The sequence below is a fragment of the Neoarius graeffei genome, chromosome 21 (assembly GCF_027579695.1).
Source record: "Neoarius graeffei isolate fNeoGra1 chromosome 21, fNeoGra1.pri, whole genome shotgun sequence".
In the NCBI taxonomy this organism is placed as follows: Eukaryota; Metazoa; Chordata; class Actinopteri; order Siluriformes; family Ariidae; genus Neoarius; species Neoarius graeffei.
In genome coordinates, this window is record NC_083589.1 from 56,084,658 (window position 1) to 56,105,122 (window position 20,465).

The following is a 20,465-nucleotide window of genomic DNA, read 5'->3' on the forward strand; positions in this document are numbered from 1 at the left end:
TCAAGTAACACAAAAGTCATACAAACACCTCTGCTGTCTGTTCGCCATTCATCCATTACATCTCTGCCTTCGTCCATTATTAAGTTCACATCCAGCCATACATACAATTGTCCAATAATCCATCTATCCACCTAATAATCCATCATCCATCCAACAAGTTATCCATTTATTCATCAACCCATTCAATAATCTATCTATTCCAGCAGCCCAAAAGTAAATCCATCCAAGTTCATCTACTATTCTATCAGTCCATCAATCCAATAATTTATCCATTCAACACATCCACCCATCCATATAATTCTCCAATAACCCATCTATCCATACAGCCAACCATCTGATAATCCACCCACTTGTTTAATAATTTATCCATTCAATAATAAAATCAAATCAGTAATACTGTACATCCATCCATCCATCCATCCATCCATCCATCCATCCTATAATCTATACATTTATCCAGAGGGGAACCATCAGGGCCTTCTAGATCTTCAGAGAAGCCCAAACAAGCCCAGCATTCCAAATGTTACATTTAACTGCTTTCATTCTTTCATAATTTCATTCTAATTATTCTCTTCTAATTCAACCTTATTTTCTATCAAATTTGCTTCAGAAATGAAAGTGTTACTGTCCTGAAAACATTAAAATCAAGTTATCCAATGAGATTTTTTGTTTGTTTGTTGTGTCTAGGCTGAGAAGAGTTTAGAGCTGCTCACTCATTGGTTAGAACTTCATTGCCAGGACAGAAGGCCGTGGCAGTGTATGTTCATGTAGGAAGTGACAGATGATTTAATTAATCAATCAGATTTTGATTTATAGTGGGAGGGACCAAATATTTATCACCTTCAACGCGAGCTTAACCACGAGTCGGCGCCGTCAGTGCAGCAGCGAAGTCACCTTCCAGCCAGTGTAGCGTTCATCAATAGTGTTAGCGAATGCTAATAAAGCAGTCAGGCCAGTGCTGTCGACAGCTACAGGCTAACGACTGAGAAACTAAGATTTCTGTCTCCAGATTCTTCTTCCACGCTGCACGCTCGCTACAGTATTTTTCACTCAGACTCAAGTATTCATTTCCCTGTGTAATTACTTTTAAAATCAACATCGACAGCTACACAACGGAGCGACCTGGCAGTCTGATGCTAATCCCTTACAAAATCCTTTACCCTGTGCTTTTTTGGTGTCTGGCTAAGTTTTGGCTGAGCTCAAGTCCCAGCTCTAATAGTAACGGTTCACCACTGCACTTATCCATTATGCTACATATTAAATCATCTATCCTTTCAATAATGCATCAATATGTCTAACTCCAACCATTTAATAGTCCAATATTACTATAATAATCCATCCACCAATCTGATAAATCAACCCATGCATCCTTTAGTCCATCCAATAATCCATCCAATCTATAATCCATCCATCCATCCATCCATCCATCCAACATTATAGAAAATATTTAGGCAGTGCCTAAAATCAGAGCTCCTGAGGAGTGCATGAGGAAAATATTTGCAAGGGCACAAAATCAACCTGAATAGAATATTATTATTATTATAGCACCATGAATCAACCATTGAATTGTGTAGTGTATTTCACGTCAATAAATCGCTGCATTGTCTTGTGACAGCGAGATCAATAATGAAATCCACATCGCAGTTACGATACATATTTATTCCTTTCTTTGTCACTCCATGCTATGCGCCAGAAACAACATTTATTATGGTGTGACACTGCTGGGTGCCTGGTGGACAGCAGTGAACCAGCACTTTCACTTTAGATCAGTACTATATACAGTAATTATGATCGAATATTATCGGACATAAGAACTAATGGATATTGATCCGTGGTAGTTTTAGATTCTCGAAAACTAAGGAAAGATGCTCATAATTGCTATTGAACTAGACATTAATTAGTTGGTCTGGTTACAAATGTCAACTTTTCAGCAAGCTAGTGGACTAATAAAACAGTTTTAACTAGTTTTATATGAAACTGTTCAATATTTTCTATAAAATGTGTGAGTAAATAGTCCCACATTATTGTCTAAAAAGAAAATTAAAAATAAATGCTGGATAAAAACCCATTTATCTTATGGAAATAAAGATACAAGTTTTGTTGTCCGGTGGTCAAATGTTTCTAAGATACGTTGCCTTGCACTTAGCATCGGGTTCCCTGTGGTGGAACATGGGCATCATATGATCGCAAAATACATCAAAACTTATGTCGATGCATTACCGTATTCTCTTAACTATGGAGCACCGCTCTGCTATAAAAATGCATCCATTAACTCATCCATCCATCCATCCCTTTCTAGATCACCAAACAAACGAGACCAAAATAATAAAAACAAGTGTTGCCAGGCAAAACGAACCTCGCCCGGTAGCACTTGTAATGAATATGAAGGAAGATACTGCGAAAAAAAATAGGTACCCTATGTGTACATGTGACTACTGCTTATAAATAAAATAGTTTTCTGATCCCATGCCCATACAGTAAATATAGCATATACAGTATATATTTACTCTATGAGGCAGTAGCCACAAAAATGAAGTGCAATCCAAAAATGAACAATTTAAAAAAAAAAAAAAAAAAAAGTAGTAAAATATACCAAGTGTCTGTACTTTATATTATGCTACTCTTACAGTTTTTGAAATTAAAACCTCTGAACCGAGGCTGACACACACGCTGTCGCCATGACCCAAACTCTTATTTCCCAGAAATGGCCCGGCGCTAGAGCTCAGTGGAACGCACTTTCCCTCTGTAATAAGCATAAACACGTCTGAAAGCGATTTCTTTAGTCTAGTCCATTTATTTATAATTATAATAATAAATCAACAGAGCGGGGAAGGTATCGTCAATGGGGTTTAAAAGTGGGCGCGGCCAAAGCCCCTTCCTTTGTGTATGTAAACAAACCAAGAAACCATCCCATGACAGCACAGTGTACGCAAATGAGGCAGGCAGTGATCCAGTTGGCGTGTTTGTGGGAGGAGTCTTTCTGAGCGCAGAGCTTTTTTTTTTTGGTCACCGTGACCTTGACCAGATGACCCTCAAAATGTTGGAGGTTCTATTTGAGATCAATGCCCATCTATACTGAAAGTCTCATGAAAATTGATCCGGCCGTTCTCCCGTAATGCTGTTTACAAAAAAAACAACAACAAAGAAACCCGACCGAAAACAATACTTCGCCCCCTGGTGGACTCCGTCCTGGGCGAGATAATAAAAGATAACTGATCTCAAAGTGGTTAGTTAATTACACTGCCACTACTTTAGTACACAGTACATTCACACATGCTTACAGCGGTCATCATCGGCTCGATGAAGGTTTGCGTAAATTATTGGGGTTTTTTTTGCAGGTCACCACATTTGCATTCTCACTTTCTTGAGCAGGCGTGTGTTGTCCTCGCTGACGTGCGAGAGGCGCGTGATGACGTTGTTGAGGTAGAGGTCGCTGAGTGTCGCGTGGTCCTTGCTCTCTCTGCGCACTTGGTTCAGCAGCAGGTACCAGCAGTTTACAGGTGACAGCAGGTTTTGGTCCTTCCTGCAACAAACACCACAAACCACATGTGTGGAAATGGGGGAAAGTATTGGCCAGGATACAACCGGCTGAGGAGATTAAAACGTAGCTTAAATCCCGCTGACAAATATAAATCACCATTTTTTTTCTGGTGAAAGGATATCAAGCTGAGAAAATAACCTCAGACTCAAACTTTACATTTAATGGTATCTGTGGAGGAAAAACAAAACAATCTCCGTGACTTGTTCTTTAATACTTGAATGAGTTCCTGATCCAAAGACTTTGTAAAGCCATTTTTTCCCCAGTAACCACACCAACAGTACTGTAACACTGACTGGGTGGCCTCTGGGTTCGCTATTTTCTGATGCTGCTTTTATGGCTATGCCTTGCTGGTCTTCCAAAAGCCACTAATGAAGCTTTTTCTAGCATGTCCTCAGGAAATTTCCAGCTTTTAATGGGCTTCTGTACTACGCTTGCCTACAGGACCCTGCTTTAAAAGAAGCTTCAATTTTGGGTATAAAAGCATCTCATCTCCCTTCCCCAGGACTTCACTAAATACCTCGCAGGCACTACAGGAAATTGAGGAAATGTATCCCAGCCCAGAGGAACCATATGCATGACCCTTAACAGATACACAAAAGAAACCTCTGGAAACATTCCTGGGGGCACAATATGACAAATACCTTATTTTCGTTATCAGAGGCGGATACGTAAAAGACAAAGTGTCTGTGTTAGAAGTAGAAAAGCTTATTTTAAATCACAACTTGGCTAAAAAAAAAAAATGTTCAGGAGTTCCTTCAGCAATAACAAGACATGTTGAAATCCATTGTCGTTTTGCTATCGTAAATACGTTAATTAAATTCGGGCTCGTTTTCTGTAACTTTCACATCTAAACAAATTAAGTGGTTTTTTTTTTTAAAGTTCTGACTTGAACCTGTTAATACATGAAATCCAAAATGGCATTTTATCAGCGACTAAGGCTACATCACAAAGCACCACAATAAATAGTGCATTACGTTACATTACAGGCATTTAGCAGACGCTCTTATCCAGAGTGACGCACAACACACCCAGAGCAGCCTGGGGAGCACGTGGGGGGTTAGATGCCTTGCTCAAGGGCACTTCAGCCATTTCTGCTGGTTCAGGAAATCGATCCAGCAACCTCTTGGTCCCAAAGCTGCTTCTCTAGCTACATAGACACTAATACTAGTAGGCCGTAGATAGCGCACCATTGTAACATACTATAGAGCAGTGTGTTTCTCAACCACTGCGCCATAGCCACGAAGCACCATCTAGTGGGCCGCGAATTTTTTTTCAAGCTGAAGTTAATTTTTACTCGGAATAGGGTACAATTGCTGGGTTGCATCAGACATCACATCCGCCTCATTAAGCTACGGTCACACTACAGCTCGTGATGCTTTGCAACGGGTTATAGATGAAAATGAGGCATTTTGGTGGCAATATACACGCGAGCTAAGAGTTGTGGTCACACAGTAGGTGAACGTTTGACTGTCACGCCTTTGAGCGCTTGAGCCTAGTGCCGCTCGAGCGGCCGCACGTGTTCACGGAACACGTTGTGTGTGCGTTTGGGACCTGGTCGTTATAGCAAATACCCGAGTGCAATCAGCACGCTTATGCCGCTTTTCCACTACCAACGCGGCTGAGTTGGGCTGAGCCGTGCCGTGCTGAGTTGGGCTGAGTCGAGCTGAGTGGGGCTGTTGGAGTTGCATTTCGACTACGACCGTGCTGAACCGTGCTGGCTGGAAGTGGGTGGACACATTGGGTGGAGTTAGCGAAAGTGGGTGGACGTCACGTGATGTCGTTAGGCGGCGCAAACAGTGACATCAGTGAGCTTTTAAGCGGTAGTCTCACGACCCGGATAGTAAACAATAAACATGGAGGACATGGAGTCGTTAGTGTTGCTGGTCTTGGTGCTGTGGCTTGTTGTCACCGACAACGCCAACAGATACTGGCAAGAGCGTATAGATGAGGCGAGGCGCATAAGGCTTCAGAAATTCTCGTAATTCGTAATTATTCTTCTTCTGGGTTTACGGTGTTTACAGATCCCAGCGTGCTCGCAGGGCGTGTGTGGGCATGTGAGGACACTCCTCCTCACCAAATCAGTGCACAGGGGAGTGTCTGCTCATGCCCCCAGCCTCACTCGGCTCGGTTTGGCTCGCTTCAGCCACACTCCAAAACCGTGCGAGTTTTGGGTGCTGAGTAAGGCTGAAGCGAGCTCAGTCGTGCTGCTCTAAGGTAGTCGAAACGCGAGCCGTGTCGGGCTGAAGTGAGCTGAAGTGAGCCGAAAAAGGGTAGTGGAAAAGGGCCAATAAATAAGGAAGCTGTTTTCACAGAGGCTTTGCGAAATATCATCATCATTATGGTCACATTTGTTTCTAGCCATGTTTATAACACTGTTTAAATACCCTGCTTTGTGTTTTTTGTAAATATCACGCCTGCTAATAAACACTCTTCCTGCACTTAGATCCATCTACCGCCATCTATCTTAGTGTCCTGATCCCCAGATCTTTAACCCAGCCACATATAAAATGTTGTACACCTCCACGCTCTTCCAGGTTTTCATCTGTGTGTCCACGTAGAACGATGTCTGCACCACCAGGTAGTTTGAGATGTCGAGGAACTCAACGGATGGATCATTTTCCAGCTCGGAGGAAAAATCCTTTGTTAGCATGTAAGGATCTAATCCCATTGGGTGGTTTCTATATCCACTTCTTTTGCGTGTACTTCTTGGTTTTAATAACTTGCTTGTTTGCTGGACACAAACATGACAATAAGTTCTTGTGTTAATCACCCAGACTCCACTTTTGGATCATTAATCCCTTTTGACTGAGAATGCCCCGCATGCATGATTTGGCTTTTGGAACATCCATACAGTTTTAAATACAATATCTACAATTAAAAATCGTTTGTTTTTATTGTATTTATTTAATTTCTGGGTTCCCATCTGTAACAGGGAGTGATGTATCCCATTAATACACTTTACAATAGATTATTAGATTCTAATAGAATAGATAAGCCAAAATAATTGGGGATCTTTTTTAATGGGCCCCGACTCGTTACAAGTAATGAATACAAAAGTATATTATGTGGTAGTTGTTACAAAAACATCAAGCAACAGTAATAAGATTAAAAGTACTTCCTGTTCCAGGACCTGGTGTTCCCAGACAGTCTCCCAGGCCCTTAAGGCACATTGGACGGTGCCAATCTCCACTTCTATTGCCCTCGGCCTCTTACATAGCTCGGGCTACAGTAGGGGGCTGGTCCTCTGGTAACCAACTGCAAGAGTTTGACTCCCTACTCGCATCTGTATTACAGCGTGCCTCACTAGATGGCAGTCGGTATTGTTTTTATGATGGCATGACCCGATCACGAGTAGAACTTACAATCTCCCAGTTGAGAAGTGGACATGCCAACCACTAGACCAGCTCGTGGTGCTAGCAATAGGAAAGGGGGGGGGGGGGGGGCATACATTTTTAGAAGAAGAACTGTGTGATTTATCACACATACACTTACAGTGGTGAATTTTCTATACATTTCTGCATAAGTATGACCTAAAACAATCAAATTTCCACACAAGTCCTAAAAGTAGATAAAGAGAACCCAGTTAAACAAATGAAACAAAAATATTATACTTGGTCATTTATTTACTGAGGAAAATGATCCAATATTACATATCTGTGAGTGGCAAAAGTATGTGAATCTCTAGGATTAGCAGTTAATTTGAAGGTGAAATTAGAGTCAGGTGTTTTCAATCAATGGGATGACAATCAGGTGTGAGTGGGCACCCTGTTTTATTTAAAGAACAGGGATCTATCAAAGTCTGATCTTCACAACACATGTTTGTGGAAGTGTATCATGGCACGAACAAAGCAGATTTCTGAGGACCTCAGAAAAAGTGTTGTTGATGCTCATCAGGCTGGGAAAGGTTAAAAAACCATCTCTAAAGAGTTTGGACTCCACCAATCCACAGACAGATTGTGTACAAATGGAGGAAATTCAAGACCATTGTTACCCTCCCCAGGACTGGTCGACCAACAAAGATCACTCCAAGAGCAAGGCGTGTAATAGTCGGCGAGGTCACAAAGGACCCCAGGGTAACTTCTAAGGAACTGAAGGCCTCTCTCATATTGGCTAATGTTAATGTTCATGAGTCCACCATCAGGAGAACACTGAACAACAGTGGTGTGCATGGCAGGGTTGCAAGGAGAAAGCCACTGTTCTCCAAAAAAGAACATTGCTGCTCATCTGCAGTTTGCTAAAGATCACGTGGACAAGCCAGAAGGCTATTGGAAAAATGTTTTGTGGACAGATGAGACCAAAATAGAACTTTTTGGTTTAAATGAGAAGCATTCTGTTTGGAGAAAGGAAAACACTGCATTCCAGCATAAGAACCTTATCCCATCTGTGAAACATGGTGGTGGTAGTAGTATCATGGTTTGGGCCCGTTTTGCTGCATCTGGGCCAGGACGGCTTGCCATCGTTGATGGAACAATGAATTCTGAATTATACCAGCGAATTCTAAAGAAAAATGTCAGGACATCTATCCATGAACTGAATCTCAAGAGAAGGTGGGTCATGCAGCAAGACAACGACCCTAAGCACACAAGTCGTTCTACCAAAGAATGGTTAAAGAAGAATAAAGTTAATGTTTTGGAATGGCCAAGTCAAAGTCCTGACCTTAATCCAATCAAAATGTTGTGGAAGGACCTGAAGCGAGCAGTTCATGTGAGGAAACCCACCAACGTCCCAGAGTTGAAGCTGTTCTGTACGGAGGAACGGGCTAAAATTCCTCCAAGCCGGTGTGCAGGACTGATCAACAGTTACTGCAAACGTTTAGTTGCAGTTATTGCTGCACAAGGGGGTCACACCAGATACTGAAAGCAAAGGTTCACATACTTTTGCCACTCACAGATATGTAATATTGGATCATTTTCCTCAATAAATAAACAACCAAGTATAATATTTTTGTCTCATTTGTTTAACTGGGTTCTCTTTATCTACTTTTAGGACTTGTATGAAAATCTGATGATGTTTTAGGTCATATTTATGCAGAAATATAGAAAATTCTAAAGGGTTCACAAACTTTCAAGCACCACTGTAAGCACTGTGAAATTCCTCTTTGTATTTAACCCATTTGAAGCAGTGAACACACACAAGTGAGCAACGAGCACACACACATACTCAGAGCAGTGGGCAGCTATGCTACAGCGTCTGGGGAGCAGTTGGAGGTTAGGTACCTTGCTCAAGGGCACTTCAGCCCAACCTCAGCCCAAGGCCACCCCATGTTAATCTAACTGCATGTCTTTGGACTGTGGGAGGAAACCCACACAGACACGAGGAGAGCATGCAAACTCCACACAGAAAGGCCCCCATCGGCCACTGGGCTTGAACCTAGAACCTTCTTGCTGTGAGGCTACACCACCGGGGCTGCCCTATTTATTCAAATAGCTTCAATACCAATGAGATAGTCTTGTGAACGGTGGCAATAATTCTAGAGTCCTAGACTCTAAAATTGGTAGACGGGTGACGGACAGGTACAGTGGTGCTTGAAAGTTTGTGAACCCTTTAGAATTTTCTATATTTCTGCATAAATATGACCTAAAACATCATCAGATTTTCACACAAGCCCTAAAAGTAGATAAAGAGAACCCAGTTAAACAAATGAGACAAAAATATTATACTTGGTCATTTATTTATTGAGGAAAATGATACAATATTACATATCTGTGAGTGGCAAAAGTATGTGAACCTTTGCTTTCAGTATCTGGTGTGACCCCCTTGTGCAGCAATAACTGCAACTAAATGTTTCCGGTAACTGTTGATCAGTCCTGCACACTGGCTTGGAGGAATTTTAGCCTGTTCCTCCGTACAGAACAGCTTCAACTCTGGGATGTTGATGGGTTTCCTCACATGAACTGCTCGCTTCAGGTCCTTCTGCAACATTTCGATTGGATTAAGGTCAGGACTTTGACTTGGCCATTCCAAAACATTAACTTTATTCTTCTTTAACCATTCTTTGGGAGAACGACTTGTGTGCTTAGGGTCGTTGTCTTGCTGCATGACCCACCTTCTCTTGAGATTCAGTTCATGGATAGATGTCCTGACATTTTCCTTTAGAATTCGCTGGTATAATTCAGAATTCATTGTTCCATCAATGATGGCAAACCGTCCTGGCCCAGATGCAGCAAAACAGGCCCAAACCATGATACTACCACCACCTTGTTTCACAGATGGGATAAGGTTCTAATGCTGCAATGCAGTGTTTTCCTTTCTCCAAACATAACGCTTCTCATTTAAACCAAAAAGTTCTATTTTGGTCTCATCCGTCCACAAAACATTTTTCCAATAGCCTTCTGGCTTGTCCACGTGATCTTTAGCAAACTGCAGACGAGCAGCAATATTCTTTTTGGAGAGCAGTGGCTTTCTCCTCGCAACCCTGCCATGCACACAATTGTTGTTCAGTGTTCTCCTGATGGTGGACTCATGAACATTAGCCAATGTGAGAGAAGCCTTCAGTTGCTTAGAAGTTACCCTGGGGTCCTTTGTGACCTCGCCGACTATTACACACCTTGCTCTTGGAGTGATCTTTGTTGGTCGACCAGTCCTGGGGAGGGTAACAATGGTCTTGAATTTCCTCCATTTGTACACAATCTGTCTGACTGTGGATTGGTGGAGTCCAAACTCTTTAGAGATGGTTTTATAACCTTTTCCAGCCTGATGAGCATCAACAACGCTTTTTCTGAGGTCCTCAGAAATCTCCTTTGTTCGTGCCATGATACACTTCCACAAACGTGTTGTGAAGATCAGACTTTGATAGATCCCTGTTCTTTAAATAAAACAGGGTGCCCACTCACTCCTGATTGTCATCCCATTGATTGAAAACACCTGACTCTAATTTCACCTTCAAATTAACTGCTAATCCTAGAGGTTCACATACTTTTGCCACTCACAGATATGTAATATTGGATCATTTTCCTCAATAAATAAACAACCAAGTGTAATATTTTTGTCTCATTTGTTTAACTGGGTTCTCTTTATCTACTTTTAGGACTTGTGTGAAAATCTGATGATGTTTTAGGTCATATTTATGCAGAAATATAGAAAATTCTAAAGGGTTCACAAACTTTCAAGCACCACTGTAGATGAACACAGTGATAATGATAATAATAATAAATACATGCACATTTGGGGACTGTAATAAAAACAGGCAGTTATGAGCTTTTATCTGGAAATAATGCTGAGATATGATCAGAGGTAGATCTCAGGATCTCGTATTCATTAAGGAAAGGTTCATCAGGCGGTGATATTAACACGGGGATCTCTGAGCAGACATTCAGCAGAAAGGCCCCTGTGAGGACCTGTACGACGGCGGTGTAACACACACAAGTGAAGTGGAGAGAAAGGTACGATAGCGAGATGGAGAAAAGGGGCCTTTTCATCTCTCTTACACTGCCTTTTCTTTTCCTACGGTTTCATCCTTTTTGCTGGAGAATGCTATCTGCATTAATGAGATTGCCCACACACACACACGAGCAGAATCCATAAAGGAAGGAGGAGCACTTAACTCCTCGGATCTCTGTGCAATTTCTTATTTGATTTTTAAGGCAATAAGCACACAGGAAGGAAGCCAACTATAAACGATACTGTGTAATCCTTAATAACGCTTCTGCTTTTATAATAAACCAAAGTCATGAGAATAAACAAAGACATCAGTGTAGCAGTCAAAGAAAAAAACTGCAGATGTTGTGGCTGAAAGACCCCCCCCCAAAAAAAAAAAAAAAAAAAAAAAATCTGGTTTGGGCCAATATTCAGGGATTTTTTTTTTTAAAATTGCCATACCTCAACTTTAAGAAATCATAACTACATTTCACCAACACCACATGAAAATTATTTTATTTTGTACATTTACTTTTTAATCCTGCCTCGGCTATCTTGCTGCAGGTCTCACGCTGGGTAAGGAGTCGGTTTAACACGCGTAAATACAGTCAGTCTGCCGAAAGGTGTGTAAAACGTTGCCAGCCAAGTGAGATTCCTCACACAGTGAAGGTCAGAGTTTGATCAAGTATTTGATTTTTAAAATGCGAGAACGTTCCTGCTGGTTGAGACACACGCAAAAGAGAAACACATTTCAGTCTGAGAAAGTCTATAGTCAGGAAAACACATAATATATAGTTTTGAAAATTATATAGCATGGAGTAGCGGTTAGCACCGTCACCTTACAGCAAGCAGGTTCCGGGTTCGAACCTGCCAATGGACTGCGGCCTCTCTGTGTGGAGTTTGTATGTTCTTGCGCCTGCGTGGGTTTCCTCCTGGTCCTCTGGTTTCCTCCCACTACCCAAAGACATGCAGATTAGGCCAACTGGCTCACCTAAATTGCCTATCCTTGACTTGCAAGTGATGTCAAAGCAAAATAGAAACCGGGATGTCGGCCATGTTGGTGGATATACAAACACGGGGATCAAGCGACATTTCATACAAAACAGTCACGCATGCGCAACTCTTTGTTTTTCTACTGCTTCAAGTGTTCTTTTAGCAATGCCATATCTTTGTGCTGTATATGGTTGTGGTGACAACAGTACTCGTGACCGTGGCACGTTCTGATTTTTTAGAATTCCGTCTGTGAATCGGAAAGAGGGCGAGGAAACGCTGAGGCTTAGTACGGAGAGGAGACGAGCGCGGCTGAACATCATCGGCAGGGCTGATCTAACAGAGACTAAAACCAAAACAGCTCGTGTTTGCAGTCATCATTTTATCTCAGGTGAGATTCAAAAGCTCTCTCGATGACATCATGGAAGATTTTTATTTCATGTTGCTAGAATTTTGCTATAAAATGAGCATTCTCAGGCGGCACGGTGGCGTAGTGGTTAGCGCTGTTGCCTCACAGCAAGAAGGTCCGGGTTCGAGTCCCGTGGCCGGCGAGGGCCTTTCTGTGCGGAGTTTGCATGTTCTCCCCGTGTCCGCGTGGGTTTCCTCCGGTTGATCCGGTTTCCCCCACAGTCCAAAGACATGCAGGTTAGGTTAACTGGTGACTCTAAATTGAGCGTAGGTGTGAATGTGAGTGTGAATGGTTGTCTGTGTCTATGTGTCAGCCCTGTGATGACCTGACGACTTGTCCAGGGTGCACCCCGCCTTTCGCCCGTAGTCAGCTGGGATAGGCTCCAGCTTGCCTGCGACCCTGTAGAACAGGATAAAGCGGCTACAGATAATGAGATGAGATGAGAGATGAGCGTTCTCTCTTGTCGTGGTTCACTCGGTCGTTGTCATCATTTTAACACATGTATTACCATTTCGCTTCTAGGAGCACAAGAAAAATTATACAATAGAAGCAATCCAGACTGGGCACCCACTCAGAAAACGGGCTATGTTTCGTCCAAGGTCGGACTCGATTCTTCGGCAGCCAAACCTGATAGAACGTGATATCTGGGTACTCGATGGTCAGTAGAAGCGTCTTATCTTCAGAAAAGTCTGACTTTTTAAAATAATATTGGTCAAAAATCACACATTTATCTTCTCTTTTGTATCGAATCTTCGCTCGACCGTTCAAATCGTGGTAATGCTGAGAAAATTCAGCATTGTTTACAGACACGCTTTCAGCGGCTGCCATCCTAGTTGCTTTGTAGATCCGCCAACATGGCGGACGCTCATGATGTAGCGCATTTTGATCACATGGTTGCAAATCATCTATAGGCGTGAGTGCGAGTTCGAAATTTGGGGGTGGGGCCACGTGCACCCTGGAGGCAATTATTAGACTTTGAACTGGCTTATATATTGATTTTATATTTTACTGCATATCATTTTTTCCCATTTACCATCAGTTGCTTGTATGATTATTATTAGCTTTTTTTTTTAAACTATTATTTGAACTCCTAGTATAGTTATGCGGACTTAGGAGTATACTTATTATAAAGATTAAAAAGAGAGTGTGTCTGTCTCTCCGTGTTTGCCACAAGAGATCAGCGACCTGTCTAGGTTGTACCCCGGCTCTCACCCAACGTCAGCTTTAATTGGCTCCAGCTCACCCGCTACCCTCAATGGATTTGTGGTATCGAAAACAAATGAATGAACTACATACATAGATGTTTTTGGCATTTTGAAGCGTTTGCCCGGGCCACCACACATACAGAGATAAAGATGATCAAAAACACCAAAAAAAATAACCTAATTTATATCAATACACATCCATAAAGTGCAAAGCTGGGTTAACTTCTCTGTAAGTGCATCCCATCATCTGTCAGCTCTGCTCACTTGTACTGCTGGTGGTCCTTGGTGCTGCGCGTCTTGGCCATGAAGCGCTCAGCCAGCTTCTCCAGGTTGCGCGAGTACTCGCTTTCGATCTCGGATTTCTTGCGGAAGAAATCCTGCAGGTCCTGAAGAAGCTGCACTCGCATCTCCGTCTGCTGCTCCAGACATTTCTGCTGCTCCAACAGCTGAGATCTGATCTCTGTCCAAACACGCACACAAAAAAAACACACAAGATGGGAATTAAGTAAAACCATCCGAGTCTGTCTTGTTTTTATCTTCATCCAAATCTTCCTTGCCTGTTTCGAAATGATCAGGAGGACATAAAATCAATATAATTTTGATTATTAGATTTTAATGACTGAATTTTAATACTAAAAATCAACAAATCAGCTTGGTCAGTGTTACAGAAATGACATTATACACAATACTCTTATAATTTATTGTAAAAACAATACCCAGGGTTTAATTTACGCAAATATCTCCTTTGTAAAACTTCCATCCACCTGCCATTATGCAAGATCGCTACCATCAGTATTTAAATACCATCTATATTTGAGATTCATACACCATGTTGTCGTGGATGAATCTGTAACTAATTATTCAAAAAAATAATAATTCGTGCAGAGGAGGTGGTTATGTAAAAAAAAAAAAAAGAAAAAAATCAGGATTGCCATCCAATCAAAGTGTAAAACCTTCCAGTACATAAAGCAACATGGAACCAATTATGAGACTCAATCTGGCAACTCTAGCTGAAAACTGATTAATGATTAAAGTTAGGCGGCCTTTCGATTTCATAAAAATCTGTGAAATTTGGTCATTGTGATTTATGTTTATTTCTGTAATCTCTCACAAAGTATCAGGCCATTCTGTGGCTGGGAAGTTATTTAATTTGAGGGGATTAAAGCAAATGTGCATGAAATCGCTCGCTTCTTCGTGCAGTCAAGCAGACAGAGGAAGTCCATGTCCGTGTGTGTGTGTGTGTGTGTGTGTGCGTCCATGTGCAGGTTTACCTTTGACCGTGCACTGACCGTTCCATCATTCTGTCGCTAAACGAACAGCTGATCACACCGAGGTGCTCGCTGAGCGCCAATATTTATTAGTTTGGTCCTGCATTTCCTTTCCTTCGTATATAACATAACGTCTTTTCTTCTTGCTTTCCATTACTGTAGTCAGTCTTTCACGTTTCGCACACTCACGTCCTCGATTTTTCTTTTCTGTTTCAAATTTGTATCCCACAATGCTTTGCATGAACTGGGAAAGCCCACCACGTGATGCATGATGTAGTATCTTGAATTGGGTCATGGTGAAGCAGGAAAAAATAGCGGAGAATTCAGGGCCATGTGGCTCCAAATTCATTAATTGTTTTATCTAATAAAAATGAATAAAATTGGAAGTCTGTGATTCAAATTCAGTAGCTTTCGGTCCACTAAACAAAAATAATTGGGTGTCGGGGAAAATTCTTTTTATAACCTACACTTGAAAAATCCGAAAGGCCGTCTAGCTTTAATGATCAAAACCCTCACAATTTTAAAGGAGATACGCAGAACCATGGCCTCACTTTTTGTTTATAAATGCCCTGAGACCTCAAGAATGGCACAGGAATAGTTTTAAGCATTAACAATAAATCTAATATAGTAATTTTTATGATTAAAGTGATTCATATCGGTAGCGGTCTGAGTGAATGACCTTGATATCTGTGATGTCACCGCAGGAAGGCTATTTGTCTCATTGCCATTTCCACTATACTAAAACACAGAGCTGACCGCAACTCCGATCCTCCATTTTTTGCTAATTTATCACCATGCTACATAGATGTGTTGCTGGCTGGTGCAGCAACACAATAGAAGGTAGATTTATGTTGCATTCATGGCTACAGAAATGTTCAAACTGCAAAGATTTGGACGCGTTTTGCGAGAAGTTCATGGGCACACTGGGCGCCTACGAAGTGGTCTCTCCTCTGCACATTTTACTGAAGACTCGTACAAGATCTCTGATCTGTTGAGGAGCATTGGCTATAAGCTCATATTGAAAGAGGGTGCAGTATCAACAATTAAAGGGAAGGAAAAACTACAAGAAAAGGAAAGCAAGTTCAGTTGCACCAGTTCTCCCGGAGCGTGAGCTGAGGGTTGTTGCTAAACCTGGAACGGAACGGGACGTGACATAATTGCTCAGGCAGTGACCTTCACGTGGTTGTTGCTAAAACCAGTGACATCCTGTCCCGGGTTTTAGTAACTGCCTGAGCTGAGCAGTAATGGCGGAGTACTCAGTATGGAGAAAATGGAGAATGAGTGGACCAGCTGTCTGATTTCTCTGCTGGATATTGCTGCCATCTCGCCCTTATGTGGAAGAAGCAAATGAACGAAGGACTAAACGAACAACTAAGTCAGATCGCTTCAAAACAAATAAGCCACAAGGTCGGCCTTCAAGAAGCGAGAACACAGACGGGTAAAATGTGACTCATTTGGATACAAAACAACAACAACAAAAAAACCTTGTTGCTTACCTGCATTTAGATTAATGCATGTAACTTGATTTGTGTTTAAGTTAGCGGTATAAGATTATTTAATTTGCTTCAGAATGTGATTGTCTCAGTTCATCTGATTATTTAATGAGCCTTTTATGTTTTATCAGTGAAAATGCATGCATGTACATGTATGTTGCATAAGTTATAACACCCATCCTGTTTTAATGAGAGTCAACCCACAATCAGTGAAGTCAAATCAGTCTTAGTTGAGCAAGTCGGTAATGGGATTTCTTACTTTCACCATAAATATGACTTTGGTCTATAGCTGTCAAAGGCCTCAGCCTTAAAACCGGTTACCGCTGTGACGTCACGTACTCAGGGCTGGCTGGCTCAGCGGGGCAGCTCAAATGCCAACTTTGCGGTCGATTTTAACTCTCAAAAATAATTAAAAAAAAATTTCCCCATTCACGCAGCATACAAGATTCAAGGATGGCGATACTATCCACTCAGAAATGTATTTAAAAATAAAGGTTCTGCATATCTCCTTTACGTTTCAAAAAAAGGCAAGCAACCAGATTGTGGCAGTGAGGGCGTGGTCGAGTGTCCGTTGTGAATGGTGTCAGGTTGAACCAGCAGGTAACATGCTACGAGTTACTCCTGTGTCTAATTACTGACTGTCTATTAATGTGTCTGTGTGTCTTTCAGATAGTCAGTAACCAGAGAGAGAAGTCCGTCTCCCTGTTCCTCACGGTCCGAATTCAGAAAACTGTTACACAGATTTAACCAATAAAGTTACTGGTGGTTGATGCAAAATTACACGTGAGGAGGTGGCTATGGATAAAGAAGTCAAGGTTTACAGATGAAGACAAGAAAGTCAGGAACATGCATTTATGTGGAATCACTGACAAAACTGAGCAACACACTACACCGTCACACACTGATCAACGACTTTCTGACGTCTTGTCAAGGCCACAAACACAATGTGCTACATCAGAAACATTCTTAGAAAATGATAACGACAACATTGTCTCAATGTGCGAACTCATACACGCACTTGCGTCTATTGCGGCATCGGTAAACTCTGACTTCACACACAATCCCAGGTTTGGATGGTTAGCCACAGATATAGGTCAATAAGGGGGGGGAAATGGCGAGGGTAACAAATCCCACAAGGTTTCATCAAAGTGGTAAAGACAAACAAACCCATGATAACATGCTGGTACAATGGGTACGGTCAAGATAAACAAACGGCACGTTCAAGAAGTTATACCGTACAACAGTTAGTTCTGGTCCACTGATTTGATTGAACAAGGATTCCAAGAGTGGTTATATATAAAGTATAACTGCACTGGGACGTTTTGCCGTGTGCATCATACCACATGTTTGGGTTCGAAACTGTTACTACAGTAGTGTTCGCGACATCAGCAGACATGGCAAACAAATATAACTTCTGACATAAAATATGAAAAGCTCATCAGGTGAAAGAAGCACCTTGAACAGGAATGGACAAATCAAAATGTGAGCTAGCTAGCCGACGTGCCATAAAGCGAGTGCGGCTTTTTCAGGCTCTATTTTTGCTAGCAGAGCAAAAATAAACAAAACATTTAGCCATATTGTGTCCGAAACATCATTTACTCCAGGTTAATTTCTTGTTTATCGAACTGTTGAATAAAAGCAGTATCATATATTCGCAATCGTGCGGTTATACTGAATATCAGCACGGCTGTAAGTCATGGGCTGAGTGCTGTAGATAAAGCACAGCTGTGGTGATATTTAAATAATATCGATGAGTCGAAGATGAGTTCAGTATCATGCTAGCTGAATAGAATATATCCGATATACCATGAAAAAAAGTCAGCTATTATTATTATTATTTTACATACACATTTCTTTTGGGGGCGGTACGGTGGTGTAGTGGTTAGCACTGTCGCCTCACAGCAAGAAGGTCCGGGTTCGAGCTCCGTGGCCGGCGAGGGCCTTTCTGTGCCGAGTCTGCATGTTCTCCCCGTGTCCGCGTGGGTTTCCTCCGGGTGCTCCGGTTTCCCCCAAAGACATGCAGGTTAGGTTAACTGGTGACTCTAAATTGACCGTAGGTGTGAATGGTTGTCTGTGTCTATGTGTCAGCCCTGTGATGACCTGGCGACTTGTCCAGGGTGTACCCCGCCTTTCGCCCATAGTCAGCTGGGATAGGCTCCAGCTTGCCTGCGACCCTGCAGAACAGGATAAAGCGGCTACAGATAAGGAGATGAGATGAGACAATCCTTCTGGGTGTTCAACGCATCTTTGTCTTTTGAAATTCTCTCAAAACCTTCCATTTTAACGAAGCAAACCTGGTGGCCATGTTGGTTTACAAGTTGTCACAGTCACTCGCTAGCATAGAAGTTTTACGTGTAATATGCATCTTATGCCATTTTCAGTTCACGACGACAGTTCACTGCGAGCGCTGCAGGTGAACAAAGAAATGCTTCTGCACACGTGCAGCAGAAACTCGCTCATTGAATATTCGCATCAGCTTCAGCGTGTGAGGTCATGTTTTCTTGATAACCATGCAATATCGTAAACCATATTCAATGCTCATTCTCCACTGGGTCAAAGTCCCTCTCACACCAGAACCTGGTCTTCCCAGGCAGTCTCCTGTCCCAGTACTAACCAGCTCTAAGACGTATGGGTGGGGCAGCGATCTCTGTTTCAACAGCCCTCGGCCTCTTGCCTATAAAGCTAGAGTTACAGTGGGGGTCGTGTCCTCTGGTAGCCATGAGAGTTTGACTTCCCCACTCGCATCTGTATTGCAGCGTGCCTTGCCAGACGGTAGTACAGCGGATATTAAAAAAAAAAAGTGTACACACCCTGTTAAAATGACAATTTTTTACATCAAAAAAACCTAAGACCACAATAAATAATTTCAAAACTTTTCCCAACTTTAATGTGACCTATATCCTGTACAATTCAATTGAAAAAAAAAAAAGTACAATAAGCTGGTTGCATAAGTGTGCATGCCCCTAAACTAATACTTTGTTGAAGCACCTTTTGATTTAATTACAGCATTCAGTCTTTTTGGGTTCACACCTGCCATTAATTAAAATGACTCTGATTAACCCCAAATAAAGTTCAGACATTTACTCCGTTGCATCCTCCAGCAAAGCCAGGGTTCACAGAGAGCTTACAAAGCATCAGAGGGATCTCACTGTTGAGAGGGATCAGTCAGGAGAAGGAGACAAAAACATTTCCACGGCATTAGATATACCATGGAGCACAGTGAAGACCATCACCAGGAAGTGGAGAAAATATGGGACAAGAGAGTGAGATTACCGAGAACTCGACGTCCCTCCAAAATTGATGAAAAGACAAGACGAAAACTGGTCAGGGAGGCTGCCGAGAGGCCTACAGCAACACTGAAGGAGCTGCAGGAATTTCTGGCAAGTACTGGTTGTGTACTACATGTGACAATCTCCCGTATTTTCCACATGTCTGGACTATGAGGTAGGGTCAAAGAAAAACATCCAGGCTAAAAAAAAAAAAAAAAAAAAAAAAAAAGATGGATGCATCAATTTTCCCAAAAACATGTGGGAAAATGTGTTATGGTCTGACGAAACCAAGGTTGAACTTTTTGGCCACAATTCCAAAAGGTATGTTTGGCACAAAAACACTGCACATCACCAAAAGAACCCCATACCCACGGTGAAGCATGGTGGTGCCAGCATCATGTTTTGGGGTTGTTTTTCTTCAGCTGGAACAGGGGCTTTAGTCAAGGTGGAGGGAATTATGAACAGTTCTAAATACCAGTCAATTTTGGCCCAAAACCTTCAGGTGTCTGCTAGAAAGCTGAAGATGAAGAGGAATTTCATCTTTCAGCACGACAACGACCCTAAAAAATGTTTTGGAACGGCCCAGTCAGAGCCCAGACCTAAATCCAATTGAAAATCTGTGGAGTGACCTGAAGAGGGCTGTGCACAAGAGACGCCCTCGCAATCTGACAGATTTGGAGCGCTTTTGCAAGGAAGAGTGGGTAAATATTGCCAAGTCTAGATGTGGCAGGCTGATAGACTCCGACCCAAAAAGACTGAATGCTGTAATTAAATCAAAAGCTACTTCAACAAAGTACCTTTTGATTTAAGTAGTTTAAGGGTGTACACACTTATGCAATCAGCTTATTGTACTTTTAAAAAAAAAATGTTTTCCCTCCTAACAGATTTGTTTGTTTTTTGGTTGAATTGTACAGGTTATAGGTCACAATAAAGG

The 20,465-nt window shown here is 41.9% G+C and overlaps 1 protein-coding gene across 4 annotated transcripts in view; it reads right to left on the minus strand.

The window, feature by feature from the left end:
- The window catches only part of srgap1b (SLIT-ROBO Rho GTPase activating protein 1b), a 126,737-nt gene that overhangs the window by 71,485 nt on the left and 34,787 nt on the right, over positions 1–20,465 (minus strand). For 2 of the 4 annotated variants that reach the window (XM_060903392.1, XM_060903395.1), the window contains exons 2-3: positions 13,766–13,961; positions 3,361–3,523 (exon numbers count right to left, since the gene is read on the minus strand). The exons of 1 other annotated variant lie outside the window; for it this stretch is intronic. In XM_060903392.1, the coding sequence (XP_060759375.1) occupies positions 3,361–3,523; positions 13,766–13,961 (359 nt within the window). Of the gene's footprint in view, positions 1–3,281; positions 3,309–3,360; positions 3,524–13,765; positions 13,962–20,465 lie in introns of those variants that run through there. One more of the 4 variants, XM_060903393.1, reaches the window with a different exon arrangement.